The following is a 19,400-nucleotide window of genomic DNA, read 5'->3' on the forward strand; positions in this document are numbered from 1 at the left end:
CGGGATCCTTATGCTGGTCCTTGCATTTTGTGCCACCTGCGCTTAACCTGCTGTACTACCGCCCGACTCCCTGTGATACCCCTTTTAATTCATATTATCTGTGACTTCTCAAAATGTTGAAGAAACTTTTCCAATGCATGCATTTAAAAGATATTTTATTTATTTATTTATTTATTTATTTTCCTTTTGGTTGCCTTTGTTCTTATCATTGTTGTGGTTATTATTATTGTTGTTATTGATGTTGTTGTTGCCGGATAGGACAGAAATGGAGAGAGGGGGGGAAGATAGGGAGGTAGAGAGAACAATAGACACCTGCAGAAGTGCTTTACTGCTTGTGAAGCGACCCCCCTGCAAATGGGGAGCCGGGGGCTCAAGCTGGGATCCTTGTACTTTGCACCATGTGTGCTTCACTCACTGTGCTACCGCTGTCCCATGTATGCATTTTTTTTTTGTAAAATTTTCTTTCAGTACTATTTTATGTTTGTACTACAATATTTGGTCTTCTCTTTCTCCTTCTTGTCTCCTTTTGCTAGAGAGTGATAGACATGTAAAGGAAGAAGAAGGAGGAGAGACACCACAGCACTGCTCTACTATTCATGAAATTCTCCCTTGCAGGTACTCTCATGTGGTGACCAAGGATTCAAATCCAGGTTCTCATGCATTGTAACATGTGCACTGTACTGGGCAAACAACCTCCCAGTTCCCTTTACTTATTTTATCAATTGTTGAGAGCAAAGTGTTGAAGTCTCTAATTATAGTTGTAGATTTAAAATTTTTCCTTTCAGTTCCATTAGGTTTTGTTTCCTAAATTTTGCCTTTGTTATTTGACCTTAAGTATGTCTTCCCCTTTTCTTTCTTAGTTTTATTATTAATCTTTTTTTATTATTATTTTACCAGAACACTGCTTAGCTCTGGATTATGGTGGTGCTGTGGGTTGAACTTGGGCCCTTTGGTACCTCAGGCTTGGAAGTTTTTTTTTGCATAACTATTATTCTATCTCCTTAGCTCTCTACCTTAGTTTTAATTCTCTAGTTTATTTTTCCTACCTTCCTGTAGGTTACTTAACATATTTTTAGAATTATTTTTATTTGACTTTAGCATTTTAAAAACATGTTTTAAAACATTTAAAATATTTTTTAAAAATTTATTTCTTTATTGGGGAATTAATGTTTTACATTCAACAGTAAATACAATAGTTTGTACATGCATAACATTCCCCAGTTTCCCATTTAACAATACAACCCCCACTATGTCATTTATCATCCTTCATGGATCTGTATTCTCCCCACCCACCCACCCCAGAGTCTTTTACTTTGGTGCAATATTGGGAAGATTTTTGATAACTGTTTCAATTTCCTGTTTCAATAACCTGTGATGGGCCTGTTCATGTTATCTACTTCCTCTTTACTTAGTTTTGGAAGTTGGTAGGTATCTAGGAAATCATCCATTTCTTCCAGGTTCTCTAGCTTGGTGGCATATAGTTGTTCATAGAAGCTTCACACGATATGTTGAATTTCTGAGATGTCTGTTGTGCTATCTCCTCTTTCATTTATGGTCTGATTTATTTGGGTCCTCTCCCTTTTTTGTTTTGTGAGTCTGGCTAAAGGTTTGTCAATTTTGTTCACTCTTTTGAAGAACCAACATTTACTTTTGTTGATCTTTTGTATGGTTTCCTTATTTTCAATGTTATTAATTTCTGCCCTAACTTTAGTGATTTCTGTTCTTCTTTTGATTTAGTGTTCCTTTGTTCTTTGTGCAATCAGGCTGTTTATTTGTGCTTTTTTTTGTTTGTTTCCTAATGTGTGCTTCTATGGCTATGAACTTCCTTCTCAGAACTGCCTTAGCTGCGTCCCAAATATTTTGATAGCTTGTATCTTCATTTTCTTTGAACTCTTGAAACATTTTGATTTCTTCCTTTATTTCCTCTTTGACCTAGTAGTTGTTAAGTAGTTAAGTACTGTTGAGCTTTCACATTTTGAGACTATCCTAATCTTTTGTTGATTGTTAAGTGTTAGTTTAATTCCACTGTGGTCTGAGAAGATGATTGGGAGGGTTTCAATGCTCTTGATTGGCTGATGATGTCTTTGTGTCCTAACATATGGTCTATTCTTGAGAATGACCCATGTGGACTTGAGTAAAATGTGTATTCCAGTTTCTTTGGATGAATAACTCTGAAAATGTCCAATAGTTCTAGTTTATCTATCTCTTCATTTAGCTCCCTTATGTCTTTATTGATTTTATGCCTGGATGATCTGTCAAGTTGAGATAGTGGGGTGTTGAGGTCCCCTACTATGACTGTGTTGCTGTTAATATATTGCTGTAGCTCTTTCAGTAGACGTTTGATGTATTTAGATGGCTTCTCATTGGGTGCATAGATGTTAACAATTGCTAAGTCCTCTTGATTGACTGATCTTCTGAGCATTAAGTAGTGTCCATTCCTATCTTTTTAAATCTTATCTATTTTTTTATTTTAATTAATTAATTTATTCCCTTTTGTTGCCCTTGTTGTTTATTGTTGTTGTTATTGATGTCATCATTGTTGGATAGGACAGAGAGAAATGGAGAGAGGAGGGGAAGACAGAGAGGGAGAGAGAAAGACAGACACCTGCAGACCTGCTTCACTACCTGTGAAGTGACTCCCCTGCAGGTGGGGAGCCGGGGGCTCGAACTGGGATCCTTCCGCCAGTCCTTGTGCTTTGCGCCACCTGCGCTTAACCCGCTGCGCTACCACCCGACTCCCAATCTTATCTATTTTAAAGTCTATCCTGTCAGATATGAGAATAGCTGTTCCTGTCCTTTTTTGTGGGTTATTGGCTTATATTATTTTTCCATCCTTTCACTTTAAGTCTGTGTTTGTCTTGTTGAGTTAGGTGGGTTTCCTGTAGACAGCATATTGTTGGGTTATTTTCTGATCCATCTTCCTACTCTGTGCCTTTTAATAGGTGAATTCAGGCCATTGACATTTATTGATATCAAAGGTTGAAGATATTTTAACACCATTCTTGTAGAGTTTTAGAGTGTTCTGATATATGGCCTTTTATGGTGGTCTGTTTATAGGAGACCTTTCAGAACTTCTTTCAGGGCAGGCTTGGTGATGGTTGATTCCTTCAACTGTTGCTTGTTGAGAGGATTTTTATGCCTCCATCTAGTCTCAATGACAGTCTAACAGGATACAGTATTCTTGGATGAAAGCCTTTCTCATTAGCACTCGATAGATACCTTGTTATTCTCTTCTGGCCTGTAGTGTTTATGTGGAGAAGTCTGCTGCTAATCTTATGGGTTTTCCTCTGTAGGTGAGTCTTTGTTTTTCTCTTGCAGCCTTCAGGATCCTTTCTTTATCCTTATTCCTTTCCATTGTAAATATGATGTGTCTTGGTATCTTTAAGTCTGTGTTAATTCTGTTTGGGACCCTCCGGGCTTCTTGAACCTTTGTCTTTGATGCTATTTAGAATAGAGAAGTTTTCAGCTATTATGGCCTGAAGAATGCTTTCTTCCTCTCCCTATCTTCCCCTGGTAAGTCAATAACGCGTATATTGTTTCTTTTGAAGTCAATCCATAGGACTCTGTTGTTGTTTTCAGTATCTCTTAATCTCTTTTTGAGATCTCTTACTTATTTTTTAGTTGTCTCTAATTCATCCTCAATCTTGCTAATTCTGTCTTCAGCCTCATTGATTCTATTCTCTCTGCCCTCTACTGTTTTCTGGAGTTCATCTATTTTGTTACCCTGTTCTGATACTGTATTAGCTTGTTCAACTAGTTGTGTTCTTAGCACAGCTATTTCAGCTTTCAGCTCTTCTAATAACCTTGAGATAATTAGTGTTTTCTTCCATAGTCTCATTTGTTATTTCTGTATTTCTCTACTATTCTGTATTATTATATTTCTGTATTATTCTGTATTATTATTATTATTCTGTATTATTCTGTATTTCTGTATTCTGTATTCTGATTAAAATTTTTCAAACTCTTTACTCATTCCTGTGATTATTTCCTTAGCTAGTGTTTAGATGTTGACCTCATTATTATGTGCTTCACCCTTTGGGGGGCTGTACTCTTGTCCTGGTTCATTTCTCCAATATTTCTTCTTGTTGGTTTAACCATTTTATATATTATGTTCTGAGTTCCCTCTTTCCGTACTTTTCAAATTACTGATCACTATTGCCTGGATTGACTTGTGTCTAAGTAAGGTAATTAAAGGGTTCACAGTGGTGGAAGTTAACAGTTTTTTCAATAGTATTTTAATCCCTGATTTTGAGCTCAGTGTCTTAAAAGCCTCTTTCTTTTTTTTTTTTTCTTCCCTGTAGGCTATGGGAGCCTGAAGGCTTTTAAACTATAAGTAGGCTTCTTTTTTTTTTTTTTTAACAAAGGGAGGATATGCCAGGAGCCATTTCTCTGCTTTTTTTTTTAAATTTATTTCTTTATTGGGGAATTAATGCTTTACATTCAACAGTAAATACAATAGTTTGAACATGCATAACTTTCCCCAGATTCCCATTTAACAATACAACCCCCACTATTTCATTCATCATTTTTCATGGACCTGTATTCTCCCCACCCACCCACCCACCCCAGAGTCTTTTACTTTGGTGTAATACTCCAATTCCATTTCAGGTTCGACTTGTGTTTTCTTTTCTGATCTTATTTTTCATCTTCGGCCTGAGAGTAAGATCATCCCATATTCATGCTTCTGTTTCTGACTTATTTCACTCAACATGATTTTTTCAAGGTCCATCCAAGATCGGCTGAAAATGGTGAAGTAGGCTTCTTAGCTTAATCACTGACTGCTGACCAAGAGATAAAGCAGGGTATGGCAGAGATAATCCAGTGGTTATGCAAAGAGACTTTCACAGCCCCACCACTATGCCACTGAGGTATAGGTCTTCTCTTGAGTTTCCTGGTTAGATCTCTGTCTTCTGGTGTCCCTCCTTGCTGCTGCTCCAGATTCTGAGGGAAGTAGCAATGGAGACTCAGAGTTGCACTTGGTGAGTCTCCGGGGAGTCCTCTCCTCCCTTCAGCAGTCCCCTTGTTGGTGCAACAGACTGGAGGTAGTGTCTCTAATAAACTGCTGGACTGTTACCAGCCACTTAATCTCTCCCTAGGCTCCTCTCTGTCCACCAGCCACATGTGTTTGCACTCACCGGTAATTTGGTGGGTTCCTAAAGTCATTCTAATCCTGTCTTGTTTCGGCCCTAGGTGGTCTCCTTTGGTATTCCTAGTTGATCCAGGAGAGGAGAGGAGAGAAACAGATCTGTTGCTGCTCGTAGCCCCGCCTCCGGAAGTCTCTCTAATTTTCATACTATATTATTAATGTCACCTTCCACACACATGTTCTTTTAGATCTGTGTGGGAAACTTGCTTGACTAGAAAATTACTAATCTGAATTTCTTTTTCCCAAGGTGCTACATCCTCTCCCCTCTCCCATGACAGTTTGTGTAGTTATTTTCATGAACATTGTCATGATAATGAAGTTGATTATTTGTCTATGTTTCAGTTTCAATAATATAGTGGTAGTTTATTCAGCTTATATTTGTCAGTCAAATGTTGATGTAGTTAGTTGTAGGGTTCTGAGCTGAAGATGAAAAAGGAGTATTAATATGCTATTCTCAAATGTTTTTTCTGAAAATAATCATATTAAATTTACATTTAAATTTGACTAAGTGGTTATAAAACTATCTGGCATGTGTACATAGTAGTGACTAAATATTGTTATTATTTTTAAATCATTTATTGGATAGAGACAGCCAGAAATTAAGAGGGTAGGGGAGATAGAGAGGGAGAGAGAAAGAGACACCTGTGGCACTGGTTCACCACTTGCAAAACGTTACCTCTGCAAGGGGGATATGGTGGGGGGCTCAAATCTGGGTCCTTGAGCATTGTAACATGTGTGCTCAACCAGGTGCACCACCACCTGGTCCATAAATATTGTTATTTTTACTGTAACATAACAATGCTTTGTCTTTTTTGTTGTTAAGCATTGATTACTATTTAACTACTTTCAAAGAATATTTACAGGAATAGCAACAGTTTATACATGGCTCGATCATATGATTAATATGGCTTGTTAACTGAACATTTGAAATGAGACCCCCTGAATCTCATCATAGAGAGAAAAAAGAAATGTGTGCTCATGATCACAAACGGTAAATAAAGATGTTATACAGTATTCTAAGACCAGCAAAACCATGCCAAGCAAAATAAATGATATTTTAAAAAGATATCTGTCTTTATCATAGAATTACTACTCATGACAATGTTTTAACTTAGGAAAAAAAAAGGCACAACTGAAAATTTGATATAGCAATAAAGAGCTGGTGAATGCTACTTCAATTTACAACTGTTACTTTTGTGGTTCAGAGTGATGAATTCAGCACTTTGATGATTGATTTCTATAACAAGTTCAAAATATCTATATCAGTATTTAAGGATTTAAGAATCAGAGGACCCAGTAGATGGAAAGTTTAGTATGTTTAATCCCAAAGCAGTCAGAAAATTATTTCTATATGACATTTGAGGAATTTATATGTATTTCAGAAATATTTCTAAAATTTTATGTTTAAATATCCGGCAATTTTAAATTAAGTCACTAGAAAATGAACACCCAGATGTAGAATATAAAAAATTTTATTTATCAAAATGTCTGTTAAAACTGGTATTCCATTAAAATAGCTAATAGTAAAAATGTTAAATTATTTTAAATGAGATTTGTAAAGTTATTTACACAACGTGTCTCGATTTTTCCAGAGTGTAGAATACAATTGTATACTCTTTGTAATAAAAAATAAAGGGTAGTAGTGAAATGCATACTCTTAGGTGAGATTTGAGATGTCCCAATTTAAAGGAGAGAAAATTGAAAATTATTGCATTGACTAAATGACGAATGTGAACTATTTTGGAAATGAGCGAATATAAAATCTACACTATTCTCCACATGATGTCGCTGTATACCACGAAGTCATGTCAAGAGTTGTACTTATAACCTAAGACTAAAGAGGGAAGCTCCATTTTGTCACCATCCCCGGAGAGAAAACCAAAACGGTAAGGAGAGAAATTACTGAAAATATGAAGTAAGAAAGAGTAGTTAAGAAGGAAGGTGAGAGAGGGAGGAAAAGTGTGCCTTTGAGATGCTGTTTTCTAGGAGAGGAAGCAAGGGAGCCCTGCGTCTGCCATTCTCACTTCTGCTCCTGGCTTTCTGGGAGGCAGGGAGCGGCCAGGTCCACTACTCGGTCCCGGAGGAGGCCAAACACGGCACCTTCGTGGGCCGCATCGCCCAGGACCTGGGGCTGGAGCTGGCGGAGCTGGTGCCGCGCCGGTTCCGGGTGGCGTCCAAAGAGCGCGGGGACCTTCTGGAGGTGAATCTGCAGAATGGCATTTTGTTTGTGAATTCTCGGATCGACCGGGAGGAGCTGTGCGGGCGGAGCTTGGAGTGCAGCCTGCACCTGGAGGTGATCGTGGACAGGCCGCTGCAGGTTTTCCATGTGGAGGTGGAGGTGAGGGACATCAATGACAACCCGCCAGTCTTTAAGGAGAGAGAACAAAGGATTTTTATTTCTGAATCTAGACTGCTGGGTTCTCATTTTCCAATAGAGGGCGCTGCTGATGAAGATATTGGTACTAATGCTCTTCTAACATACACCCTCAGTCCCAGTGATTATTTCTCTTTGGATGTACAGACAAGTGATGAACTGAGTAAGTCCCTTTCTCTTGAACTGAGGAAGTCTTTGGATAGAGAAGAAACACCAGAACTTCATTTATTACTGACAGCCAGAGACGGGGGCAAACCAGAACTGGAAGATTCAGTTCAGTTACTGATCACTGTGCTTGACGTTAATGATAATCCTCCATTGTTTGTCCAGGCCGTGTACAGAGTCCATTTATTAGAGACCACGGAAAACGGAACGTTAGTGACCACACTAAATGCCTCTGATGCTGACGATGGTGTAAACGGCGAGATTATCTTCTCGTTTGGCACCGATGTTCCTCTTCACATTAGAAAACAATTCAGCATTGACTCCAGTTCAGGAGAAATTACGCTAGTTAGCAGACTGGATCATGAAGAGCGAAAATCCTATGAAATTCAGGTTAGAGCTGTTGATAAAGGAAGTCCATCCATGTCAAATCATTGCAAGGTTTTAGTGAAGGTGCTGGACGTAAATGATAATGCACCGGAATTAACGATCACCTCCCTCTCTCTGCCTGTCAGGGAGGACGCTCCGCTGGGCACCGTGATCGCCCTGATCAGCGTGTCCGACCGAGACTCAGGAGCCAACGGACAGGTGACCTGCTCCCTGTCGCCGCACGCGCCCTTCAAGCTGGTGTCCACCTTCAAGAATTACTACTCGCTGGTGCTGGACGGCGCCCTGGACCGCGAGAGCGTGGAGCGCTACGCTGTGGTGGTGACGGCGCGCGACGGCGGGGCGCCCGCGCTGTCGGCCACGGCGAGCGTGCGCGTGGAGGTGGCGGACGTGAACGACAACGCGCCGGCCTTCGCGCAGGCCGAGCACACGGTGTTCGTGAGGGAGAACAACGCGCCCGGCTGCCACATCTTCACGGTGTCGGCGCGCGACGCGGACGCGGGGGAGAACGCGCGCGTGTCGTACTCGCTGGTGGAGCGGCGCGTGGGCGAGCGCGCGCTGTCGAGCTACGTGTCGGTGCACGCGGAGAGCGGGCGCGTGCACGCGCTGCAGCCGCTGGACCGCGAGGAGCTGGAGCTGCTGACGGTGCAGGTGAGCGCGCGCGACGGGGGCGCGCCGCCGCTGGGCAGCAACGTGACGCTGCAGGTGTTCGTGCTGGACGAGAACGACAACGCGCCCGCGCTGCTGGCGGCCGGCGGCGGCCTCGGCGGCGGCGGCGGCCCGGGCGCGCTCAGCCCCAGCTCGCTGGTGGCGCGCGGCCTGGGCGCCGGCCAGGTGGTGGCCAAGGTGCGCGCGGTGGACGCCGACTCGGGCTACAACGCCTGGCTGTCGTACGAGCTGGCGCCCGAGGCGGGCGCGGCGCGCAGCCCGTTCCGCGTGGGGCTCTACACGGGCGAGGTGAGCACGGCGCGCGCCCTGGACGAGGCGGACGCGGCGCGCCAGCGCCTGCTGGTGCTGGTCAGGGACCACGGCGAGCCGGCGCTCACGGCCACCGCCACGCTGCTGCTGTCGCTGGTGGACGGCGGCCAGGCGCCCAAGGCGTCGTCGCGGGCCGCGGCGGAGGGCGCGGCGGGCGCGCGGGCGGCGCTGGTGGACGTGAACGTCTACCTGATCGTGGCCATCTGCGCCGTGTCCAGCCTGCTGGTGCTCACGCTGCTGCTGTACGCGGCGCTGCGCTGCTCGGCGCCGCCCAGCCAGGGCGCGTGCGCGGCGGGCAAGCCGGTGCTGGTGTGCTCCAGCGCGGTGGGCAGCTGGTCCTACTCGCAGCAGAGGAGGCAGAGGGTGTGCTCGGGGGAGGGGCCGCCCAAGGCCGACCTCATGGCCTTCAGCCCCAGTCTACCTCCAGGTTTGAACACATCGGTAGGAAGTGAACTTTCAGACCCAAATCCAGACCTTTCTATAAATGTAAGTTCATGTTTTTTTATTCTTTTTAACTTAGTTAAAATATTTTATCATATTTTATCAAATATTTTGACGTAAATTTAAAAAATATATCCAAAATCTTCATGAATGTTGAAATATGTAACTATTTTGTTATTTTTTAATGTAGTCTCAGCTGTGTCTTGAATGGAATAAGGGGCTCAAAATTATACGGACTGTTTGAGGGAAGCAGCAAAGAGATTTACACATTAGACTAATGCCTGAGACACTTGAGGTCCCACGTTAACTCCTTGTAGCAATATAAGTTGATCATTGCTCTAGTTAAATATATTTATACACACACACACATATACACATGTATATGGACAAATGGTAATAATCCCTGATTGAATTAGTAGTATATGAAAAACAAAAACAAAGCAACCTGAAATGCTAAGTTGTCTTGATATTCTGTAACACAGAAAATAACTGGTTCAAATACAGTGGCATTTACAACTTTATTTATTAGGTATTTTTTATATATTTTACTTTTTAAAATATTTATTCATTCCCCTTTGTTGCCCTTGTTTTTTTTTTATTGTTGTAGTTATTATTGTTGTTGCTGCTGATATGGTCATTGTTGGATAGGACAGGGAGAAGTGGAGAGAGGGAGGGGAAGACAGAGAGGGGAAGAGAAAGACACCTGCCTACCTGCTTCAGCGATTATGAAGCAACTCCACTGCGGGTGGGAATTGGGAGCTCCAACTGGGATCCTTACGAAGGTCCTTGCGGTTTGTGCCACCTGCGCTTAACCCGCTGCGCTACCGCCCAACTCCCTAGTAGGTATATTTTGAAGAGTTAAGCCCTGACCTGAATAGAGGCAACGTTGCAGCAACTATTTGCCTTCCATTAGGTTTGCTAAATTTGAAAGTAAACATTAAAAGGATTTTTAAACTTTTTAAAATACTTATTTAATTCCCTTTTGTTGCCCTTGTTGTTTTATTGTTCTAGTTATTGTTGATGTCGTTGTTGTTGGATAGGATAGAGAGAAATGGAGAGAGGAGGGGAAGACAGAGGAAGTGAGAAAGATAAACATCCGCAGACCTGCTTTACCGCTTGTGCTTGTGAAGCAATTCCCCTGCAGGTGGGTAGCTGGGGGCTCGAACCGGGATCCTTAAGCTGGTTCTTGCTTTGCGCCACCTGCGTTTAACCTGCTGCGCTACCGCCCGACTCCCTAAAAGGATCTTTTAAAGTATAGGTGATATTGGCAAAATAATTCACTTGGGAAAAGTATAGGTGATATTGGCAGAATAACTCACTTGGATAATGTGCTGTTTTGACTTGTCATTTCTTAGGTTCCAACCAGACCCCTACTGTATTAGAGGAAGTTCTGATGCTGTGGTCACTTTCACATTCCCTCTCTCTTCCTCCCCCCCACCCTCCCTCCCTCCTCTTCTCCATCAAAATTTAAAGTTTTGTTTATTTATTTATTTATGAGAGAGTCAGAGAGCATCACTATAGCACATGCAATGCTGGAATTGAACTTGAGACTTCATGATCAAGAGTCCAAAGCTTTACTCACTGTGCCAGTGGACAGCTGTCTCTAAAAACAAAACAAAAATTAAAGTAATTAGAATGATTTTAATTGATTGATATATAATTTCCAGATTAAAACAAAATAATAATAATAGTTATTATTATTATTATATTGCCACCAGAGTTTTCATTGGAGCTTGGTGCTGGTACGAATCCACCACTCTCAGAGGCCAGTTTTCCTTTTTTTTTTTTCCTGTTTTATTTGACAGGATTGCAAGAAATTTAGAGAGGAGGGGAGATAGAAAGAGAGATACCTGTAGACCCGCTTCACTGTTGGTGAAGTGTCCCCCCTCACCCTGAAGGTGGGGAACAGGAACTGGAATCTGGGCCTTGAGCAGCCTTGAGCATAATAATATGTGTACTTAACTGGGTGCACCACCGCATACCTACACAACCTCCCCCCTATTATTTTATTTTCATTGTGAACAATTTCCTGATGACATTGACCTTGATTTATCCTAGAGAGCTTAATGTGTCATGAATTTAATATTTGTGGTAACTGGTTATGAAATACTTATTGAATACCTTCCATTTAGTAACATCTATCAGAGACCTTTTATATTAATTTCACTTGAGCTTTCCAATAAATTTAAGTAGATACTTTGCACTTATTGAAAGTGCTGAAAAACTAACATATATACATATATATATATATATATATATATATATATATATATATACAGATTTCCCAAGAATATTAAATTTTTCTGGTATACTGTCTTTCTTTTCATAATGTATTCAAGGTAATTTGCAAAAGTAATATTTAAAAATCTGGTGAAAAGCCCCATCCTCAAAAGAAAGAACCCAGAGAAAGGTGGAGGCAATTTACAAACAAACAATGTATAGCAAGTACAAATTCTCATAACCTCTTTGGAAGTGAATACAGAAAAGAAAAATAATAGGAAGAGGAAATTCTCTACCCCAAATCTTCTTCCTGATGTACATTCAAGGAATTACCCATTGCTGATCATATGTGATATATATATATATATATATATATATATATATATATATATATATATATATATATATATATACTGAGCAGTATGTTTGCTGAGCAATATGTTTTTCAAAACCAGCTGAAACTATATTTGGTATATTCTTGTATTTCAAGTAATTCAGTCAAGAGTACATGTCTATGTTTAATTGTGATGTTACATAGTATTATAGGAATTTTTTCTTTCTAACTTTCATATTAAGCATACAGGAAAAGTTCTGTGAATGTTATCTTGTGAAAAATTCTCCTAGAAATTAATATAATTGGGTGAACTAGTTATCTAGAAATTTGACTTGGTTGAGAGTGGTTATTTGGAGCTATGTAAGAAATAGGTTGTAGGGACCAGGCAGTGATGCAACTGTTTGAGCACACACTTTACCATGCTCAAGGACCTGGGTTCAAGCCCCCAGTCCTCACCTGAAGTGGGGGGAAGCTTCAAGAGTGGTAAATCAGCAGTGCAGGTGCCTCTTTTACCTCTCCTTCTCTATCTTCCACCCCCCCTCAATTTTTCTCTGTCCTATCAAATAAAAAAGGAAAAGAAAATGAATAACTGGCCACTGAAAGTAATTGAATCATCGTGCAGGCATCAAAGAAAAGAAAAAGAAAAAATTGTGTAAGTACATGATATTATCCTGATGTTGGTCAGTGGCACCATTTAGCCAGAAGACAAAAGAAGAGGGTATATGGCTATAATATATAGACTGTTTTTCTCTTTTATTTAAGATTTTTTACTTTCGTTGATCTTTTGTATGGTTTTCCTATTCTCAATGTTATTTATTTCTGCCCTAACTTTAGTGATTTCTGTCCTTCTGGTTGCTTTAAGATTCCTTTGTTGTTCTTCTTCTAGGTCTTTAAGATGTGCAATCAAGCTGTTTATTTGTGCTTTTTCTTGTTTCCTAATGTGTGCTTGTATAGCTATGAACTTCCCTCTTAGGACTGCTTTAGCTGTGTCCCAAATATTTTGATAGCTTGTGTCTTCATTTTCATTGAAGTCTCGAAATATTGTGATTTCTTCCTTGATTTCCTCTTTGACCCAGAAGTTGTTAAGAAGTGTACTGTTGAGCTTCCACATTTTGGCACTGTTACTAATCTTTTGTTTATTGTTAAGTGTTAGTTTGTCAAGTTGATAGAGTGGGGTGTTGAAGTCCCCTACTATGATTGTGTTACTGTTAATATATTGCTGTAGCTCTTTCAGTAGAAGTTTGATGTATTTAGATGGCTTCTCATTGGGTGCATAGATGTTAATAATTGTTAAGTCCTCTTGATTGACTGATTCTCTGAGCATTAAGTAGTGTCCATTCCTATATTTTTTAATCTTATCTATTTTAAAGTCTATCATGTCAGATATGAGAATAGCTGCTCCTGCCCTTTTTTGTGGGCCATTGGCTTGTATGATAGTTTTCCATCCTTTCACTTTAAGTCTGTGTTTGTCTTGTTGAGTCAGGTGGGTTTCCAGTAGACAGCATATTGTTGGGTTGTGTTTTCTGATTCATCTTCTTACTCTGTGTCTTTTAATAGGTGAATTCAGGCCATTGACATTTATTGATATCAAAGACTGAAGATATTTTAATGCCATTCTTGTAGAGTTTTAGAGTGTTTTGATATATGTCCTATTTGTGGTGGTCTGGTTGTTTATAGGAGACCTTTCAGAACTTCTTTCAGGGCAGGCTTGGTGATGGTTGATTCCTTCAACTGTTGCTTGTCTGAGAAGGTTTTGATGCCTCCATCTAGTCTGAATGACAGTCTAGCAGGATATAGTATTCTTGGCTGAAAGCCTTTCTCATTAGCACTCAATAGATATCTTGCTATTCTCTTCTGGCCTGTAGTGTTTGTATGGAGAAGTCTGCTGCTAATCTTATGGGTCTTCCTTTGTAGGTGACTGTTTTTCTCTTGCAGCCTTGAGGATCCTTTCTTTATCCTTATTCCTTTCCATTCTAAGTATGACATGTCTTGGTGTCTTTAGGTCTGGGTTAATTCTGTTTGGGACCCTCTGTGCTTCTTGAATTTTTATATCTTTGATGTTGTCTAGACTAGAGAAGTTTTCAGCTACTATGGCCTGGAAAATGCTTTCTTCCTCTCCTTCTCTTTCTTCCTCTGGTATGCCAATAATGCGTATATTGTTTCTTTTGAAGTCATCCCATAGGACTCTGTTGTTGTTTTCAGTATCTCTTAATCTCTTTTTGAGATCTCTTACTTCTTTTTTAGTTGTCTCTAATTCATCCTCAATCTTGCTAATTCTGTCTTCAGCCTCATTGATTCTATTCTCTCTGCCCTCTACTGTTTTCTGGAGTTCATCTATTTTGTTGCCCTGCTGATACTGTTTTAGCTTGTTTAGCTGATACTGTTTAGCTTGCATTCTTAGCTCAGCGATTTCAGCTTTCAGCTCTCTAATAACCAGGAGATAATTAGTATTTTCTTCCATATTATCAATTGTTGATTCTGCATTTCTGATTACAATTTTTTCAAATTCTTTACTCACTCCTGTTATTATTTCCTTAGCTAATGTTTGGATGTTGAACTCGTTATTTTGTGCTTCACCCTCTGGAGGACTTTTAGCTGGACTCTTGTCCTGGTTCGATTCTCCAGTATTTTTTCTTGTTGTTTTAACCATTTTATATATTATGTTATGAGTTCCCTTTATCAGTACTTTTCAAATTATTGATCACTATTGCCTGGATTGACTTGTGTCTAAATTAGTTAAGTAAAGGGTTCACAGTGGTGGAAGTTAACAGTTGTTTCAATCACTGAGTTGGATCTCAGTGGTGTAAAAGCCTCTTTTTTTTTTTTCCTTCCCTGTAGGCTATGGGAGCCTGAGGGCTTTTAAACTATCAATAGGCTTCTTAGCTTAATCACTGACTCCTGACCAAGAGATAAAGCAGGGTGTGGCAGAGATAATCCAGTGGTTATGCAAAGAGACTTTCACAGCCCCTCAGCTATGCCACTGAGGTATAGGTCTTCTGAGTTTCCTGGTTAGATCTCTGTCCCCTTGTGTCCCTTCCTGTCACTGCTCCAGATTCTGAGGGTAGTAGCAATGAAGACTCAGAGTTGCACTTGGTGAGTCTCTGGGGAGTCCTCTCCTCCCTTAGGCTGTCCCCTTGTTGGTGGAGCAGACTGGAGGTGGTGTCTCAACTGATAAACTGCTGAACTGTTAGCAGTCACTTAATCTCTCCTTAGTCCTCTCTCTCCTCTCTGTCACCAGCCACACGTGTTTGTACTCACCGGTGATTTACTGGGTTCCTGTGGTCATTCTAGTCCTGTCTTGTTTCAGTCCCGGATGGTCTCCTTTGGTATTCCTAGTTGATCAGGGAGGAGAGGAGAGGATAGAGGAGAGGAGAGGAGAGGAGAGGAGAGGAGAGGAGAGGAGAGGAGAGGAGAGGAGAGGAGAGGAGAGGAGAGAAAGCGATCTGCTGCTAGTAGCTCCGCCTCCGGAAGTTGAATCCTATTTAAGATTTTTTAAAAATAATAAAGTCAGTTTTATTTTCAGACAGTTTTGATTGGCATAATCCACTTCTGATATCAACTGTGAAAAAAAATACCATTAAGGAGGTAGCAACAATAATAACAACAACAATGGAAAAAACATGGCCACCAGGAGCAGTGGATTTGTAGTTCAGGCACCCAGTGATAACCATAGAAGCAAAAAAAAAAAAAGAGAGATCTAATTTTATTTGTATTTTTTAAAATTTTAAATTTTTAAAAATATTACCTAACAAAAAGATTACAGTTTACATTACACTAATAACAAAAGAGTTGTTGAGAAGAAAACTTTGCGTATAAAATTCTCAGAGACTGTGGTCAATTAAAAAAATTTAAATGCAGCATTATTTAAACATTTTTTAAGATTTATTTTAGGGAGCTGGCCTGTAGTGCAGCCAATTAAACACACCTGGCACAAAGCACAAGGACCTGTGCAAGGATCCCACTTCAAGCTCTGGCTCCCCACCTGCAGTGGGGTCACTTCACAAGTGGTGAAGCTGGTCTGCAGGTGTCTTTCTCACCTCTCTGTCTTCCCCCTCCTTTCTGGATTTTTCTCTGTCCTAACAACAAAAACAGCAACAGCAACAATAACAACAAAAAGGGCACCAAAATGGGAAAAGTGGCCTCCAGGAGCAGTGGATTTGTAGTGCAGGCACCAAGCCCAGCAATAACGCTGGAGGCAAAAAAAGAAAAAAGAAGATTTATTTTATTAGTAAGATAGGAGGGAAATCCAGAGCATCACTCTGGCACATGAGATGCTAGAAACTGAATTCAGAACATCGTGATTCAGAGTCCAACACTTTACCCTGCTGTATTTTTTCTCTTAGTACAGCATTTAATAAATTAAATGAGCTACCTAACACTTATAAAATGGGGCTTGTGGCTGATGATTGTTTACAACTATGAACTATAAGAATGATATGAACATATGTAAGTTATATTTATTAAGTTAGTATTTTCTAAGTTCAGTAGTTACAGTTTATATTGTATTTGTCAGAGAGTAACTACCTCTTAAGTCTGAGAAAATATGTATATCCCAGCACCACTTCTTTTTTTATATTTATTTTTATTTATTTATTCCCTTTTGTTGCCCTTGTTGTTTTATTGTTGTAGTTATTATTGTTGTCATTGTTGTTGGATAGGACAGAGAGAAATGGAGAGGGGAGGGGGAAGACAGAGAGAGGGAGAGAAAGATAGACATCTGCAGACCTGTTTCACTGGTTGTGAAGTGACACCCCTGCAGGTGGGGAGCCAGGGCTTGAACCAGGATCCTTATGTGTGTCCTTGTGCTTAGCGCCACCTGTGCTTAACCCATTGCGCTACAGCCCGACTCCCCCAACACCACTTCTGTAGACACTCAGAATGCTACAACATTGCAATAGGCAAGGTCTTTGTTTTTAAGGGGACCACATTCCACTCTATTTAAAGTAGCAACTGGAATATTAAAATACTTGGATTTTGTACATTATTGCTTTTCAGTGTTTTGTCTAATGATTGTGTCTATAAAGAGGGATCTTGGGGTTGGTTGGTATGGCACCGGGTAAAATGCATCTAGTACGAAGCACAAGGACCTGGGCAAGGATCCCAGTTCGAGTCCCTGGCTTTCCATGGGGGTCACTTTATAAGCGGTGAAGCAGGTCTGCAGGTGTCTATCTTTCTTTACTCCTCTCTGTCTTCTCCTTCCCTTTCAATTTCTCTGTCCTGTTCAACAACAGCAGCAGCAACAGCAACAATAATAACAGCAACAATGGAAAAAAATCTGGCTGCCAGGAGCAGTGGGTAGGCACCCAATGATAACCATAGAAGCAATAAATAAATAAATAAATAAATAAATAAATAAATAAAAGAGAGAGGCCTCAGACTGGGAGTATGGACCAACCAGTCAACGCCCATGTTCAGCGAGGAAGCAATTACAGAAGCCAGACCTTCTACCTTCTGCAACCCTCAATGACCCTGGGTCCATGCTCCCAGAGGGATAGAGAATGGGAAAGCTATCGGGGGAGGGGGTGGGATATGGAGATTGGGCGGTGGGAATTGTGTGGAGTTGTACCCCTCCTACCCTATGGTTTTGTTAATTAATCCTTTCTTAAATAAAAAATAAATAAAAAAAAGAAAATAAAAAAAAAGAGAGAGGCCTCATTTTATTTGTATGTTTTAAAATTTTAAATGTTTTTAATTATTTATTTTTTATGGGGCAAGACACCAGGTTACTGTTCCACTCTGGTATGTGTGATGCTGGAATGGAACCTGCTTTCAGTCTTACTAGGTTCAAGCCTGATCCCCCACTATACTAGAGGGCGCATTGTGATGGTGTCTTTTCCTCTTTCCCTCTGTCTCTCTGACTCTATCTGAAAAATTTGGTTCAGGGGGTGCCAGCCAAAAAGAAAAAATAGGGGGCTGGGCAGTAGCACAGCGGGTTAAGTGCACATGGAGTAAAGCACAGGACCGGAATAAAGATCCAGTTTGAGTCCCCGGCTCCCCACCTACAGGGGGGTCGCTTCACAAGCGGTGAAGCAGGTCTGTAGGTGTCTAACTTTCCCTCCCCCCTCTCTGTCTTCCCCTCCTCTCTAGATTTCTCTCCGTCCTATCCAACAACAACAGCAATAGCAACAATAACAATAATAACAAGGACAACAAGAGCAACAAAAATGGGGGGGTGGAAGAAAAAATAAAATGAAGAAAAATATATGCAAGTAGATGGAAGGAGCCTTAGAAAGATAATTTAAATGATTAAACCACTGGGAGCAATTAAAGAAACTGTTTTGAGGCCAAGCTGAAAAATCATAAATAGTATGGAAAGAATAAACACAATTTCTTCTACAGAAGTAGAAAACCTCGAGTTAGGGTCTGATATTTGAAGCTAAGAATGGCATAATCTATTTTTCTTTTGGCATAATCTTTTTAAACCATTTTTATAGATTCATGTACTAGGCTGGAGAGATCATATAGTGGTAGTATACAAGAATTTCATGTGAGGTTGCAGGTACATTCCCCAGTAGCACTGATAGCTAGAGCTGAAAAGTTCTTTGTTTAAAAAGAAAGGAGGGGAGGGGAGGAAATGTTTAGTAAACTGTAATATTAACAATAGAATTATAAGTGGAATTATGATTATTTTTCTGAAAGTGAAAAAGTTTTCTGGTTCAGCTGAAGGTATTGACTTGGGAGTGAGTATCACATATTAATGAACATTAAACTAAAAGAAGTGGGTTTAGCACTACAGTTTGAAAAGTTATTTTTTAAATGAAAAAGGGCAGGGGAACTAGCATAATGGTTATGCAAACAGGCTCATACCTGAGGCCCCAAATCCTAGGTTCAATCCTATGTACCACAGTAAGCCTAAACTGAGGAGAGAGGAGAGAGAAAGAAATATCCAGAGGGGGTGTCAGGAGGTAGTTCATCCAATAGACCACACATTTTACCATGGGTGAACCTGGGTTAGAACCCAGAGCTAGAACATGGGAGCACCTACATAGGAAGCTTCACAGCAGTGGAGTGGTGGTGTAGTGCATCTCCTTCCATCTCTCTCCCTCTCCTTCTGTCTCTTCATCTCTTAAAAAAAAAAAGAAAGAAAGAAAGATCAAGTCTACGAGTAGTGGTGGGGTGGTGGAATCCTGCACTTGGAGCCCTAATGATAACCCTAGTGACAATAAATGTATGCTTTTAAAAAAGGTAATTTAGAATGGAGGAGATGAATAATTTGGGGTTTTTGTTTGTTTATTTGTTTTTTCAATAGAAAAATAGAAGGCAGAGAGAGTGAAAGAGACCCCAGCATTGAAGCTTCCTTTAATACTTTGGGACCCAGGTTTGAGCATGGACCATGCACATGGCAAAGCAGTATACTA

The 19,400-nt window shown here is 40.6% G+C and overlaps 1 protein-coding gene across 1 annotated transcript in view; it reads left to right on the plus strand.

The window, feature by feature from the left end:
• The first annotated feature begins 7,066 nt into the window (after positions 1-7,066).
• The window catches only part of LOC103108622 (protocadherin alpha-1-like), a 209,738-nt gene continuing 197,404 nt past the window's right edge, over positions 7,067-19,400 (plus strand). Inside the window, 2 exon segments of the mRNA XM_060179629.1 lie at positions 7,067-9,410; positions 9,412-9,533. Coding sequence (XP_060035612.1) covers positions 7,119-9,410; positions 9,412-9,480 — 2,361 coding nt within the window. The 5' untranslated portion in view covers positions 7,067-7,118 and the 3' untranslated portion in view covers positions 9,481-9,533.

The sequence above is a fragment of the Erinaceus europaeus genome, chromosome 2 (assembly GCF_950295315.1).
Source record: "Erinaceus europaeus chromosome 2, mEriEur2.1, whole genome shotgun sequence".
In the NCBI taxonomy this organism is placed as follows: domain Eukaryota; kingdom Metazoa; phylum Chordata; class Mammalia; order Eulipotyphla; family Erinaceidae; genus Erinaceus; species Erinaceus europaeus.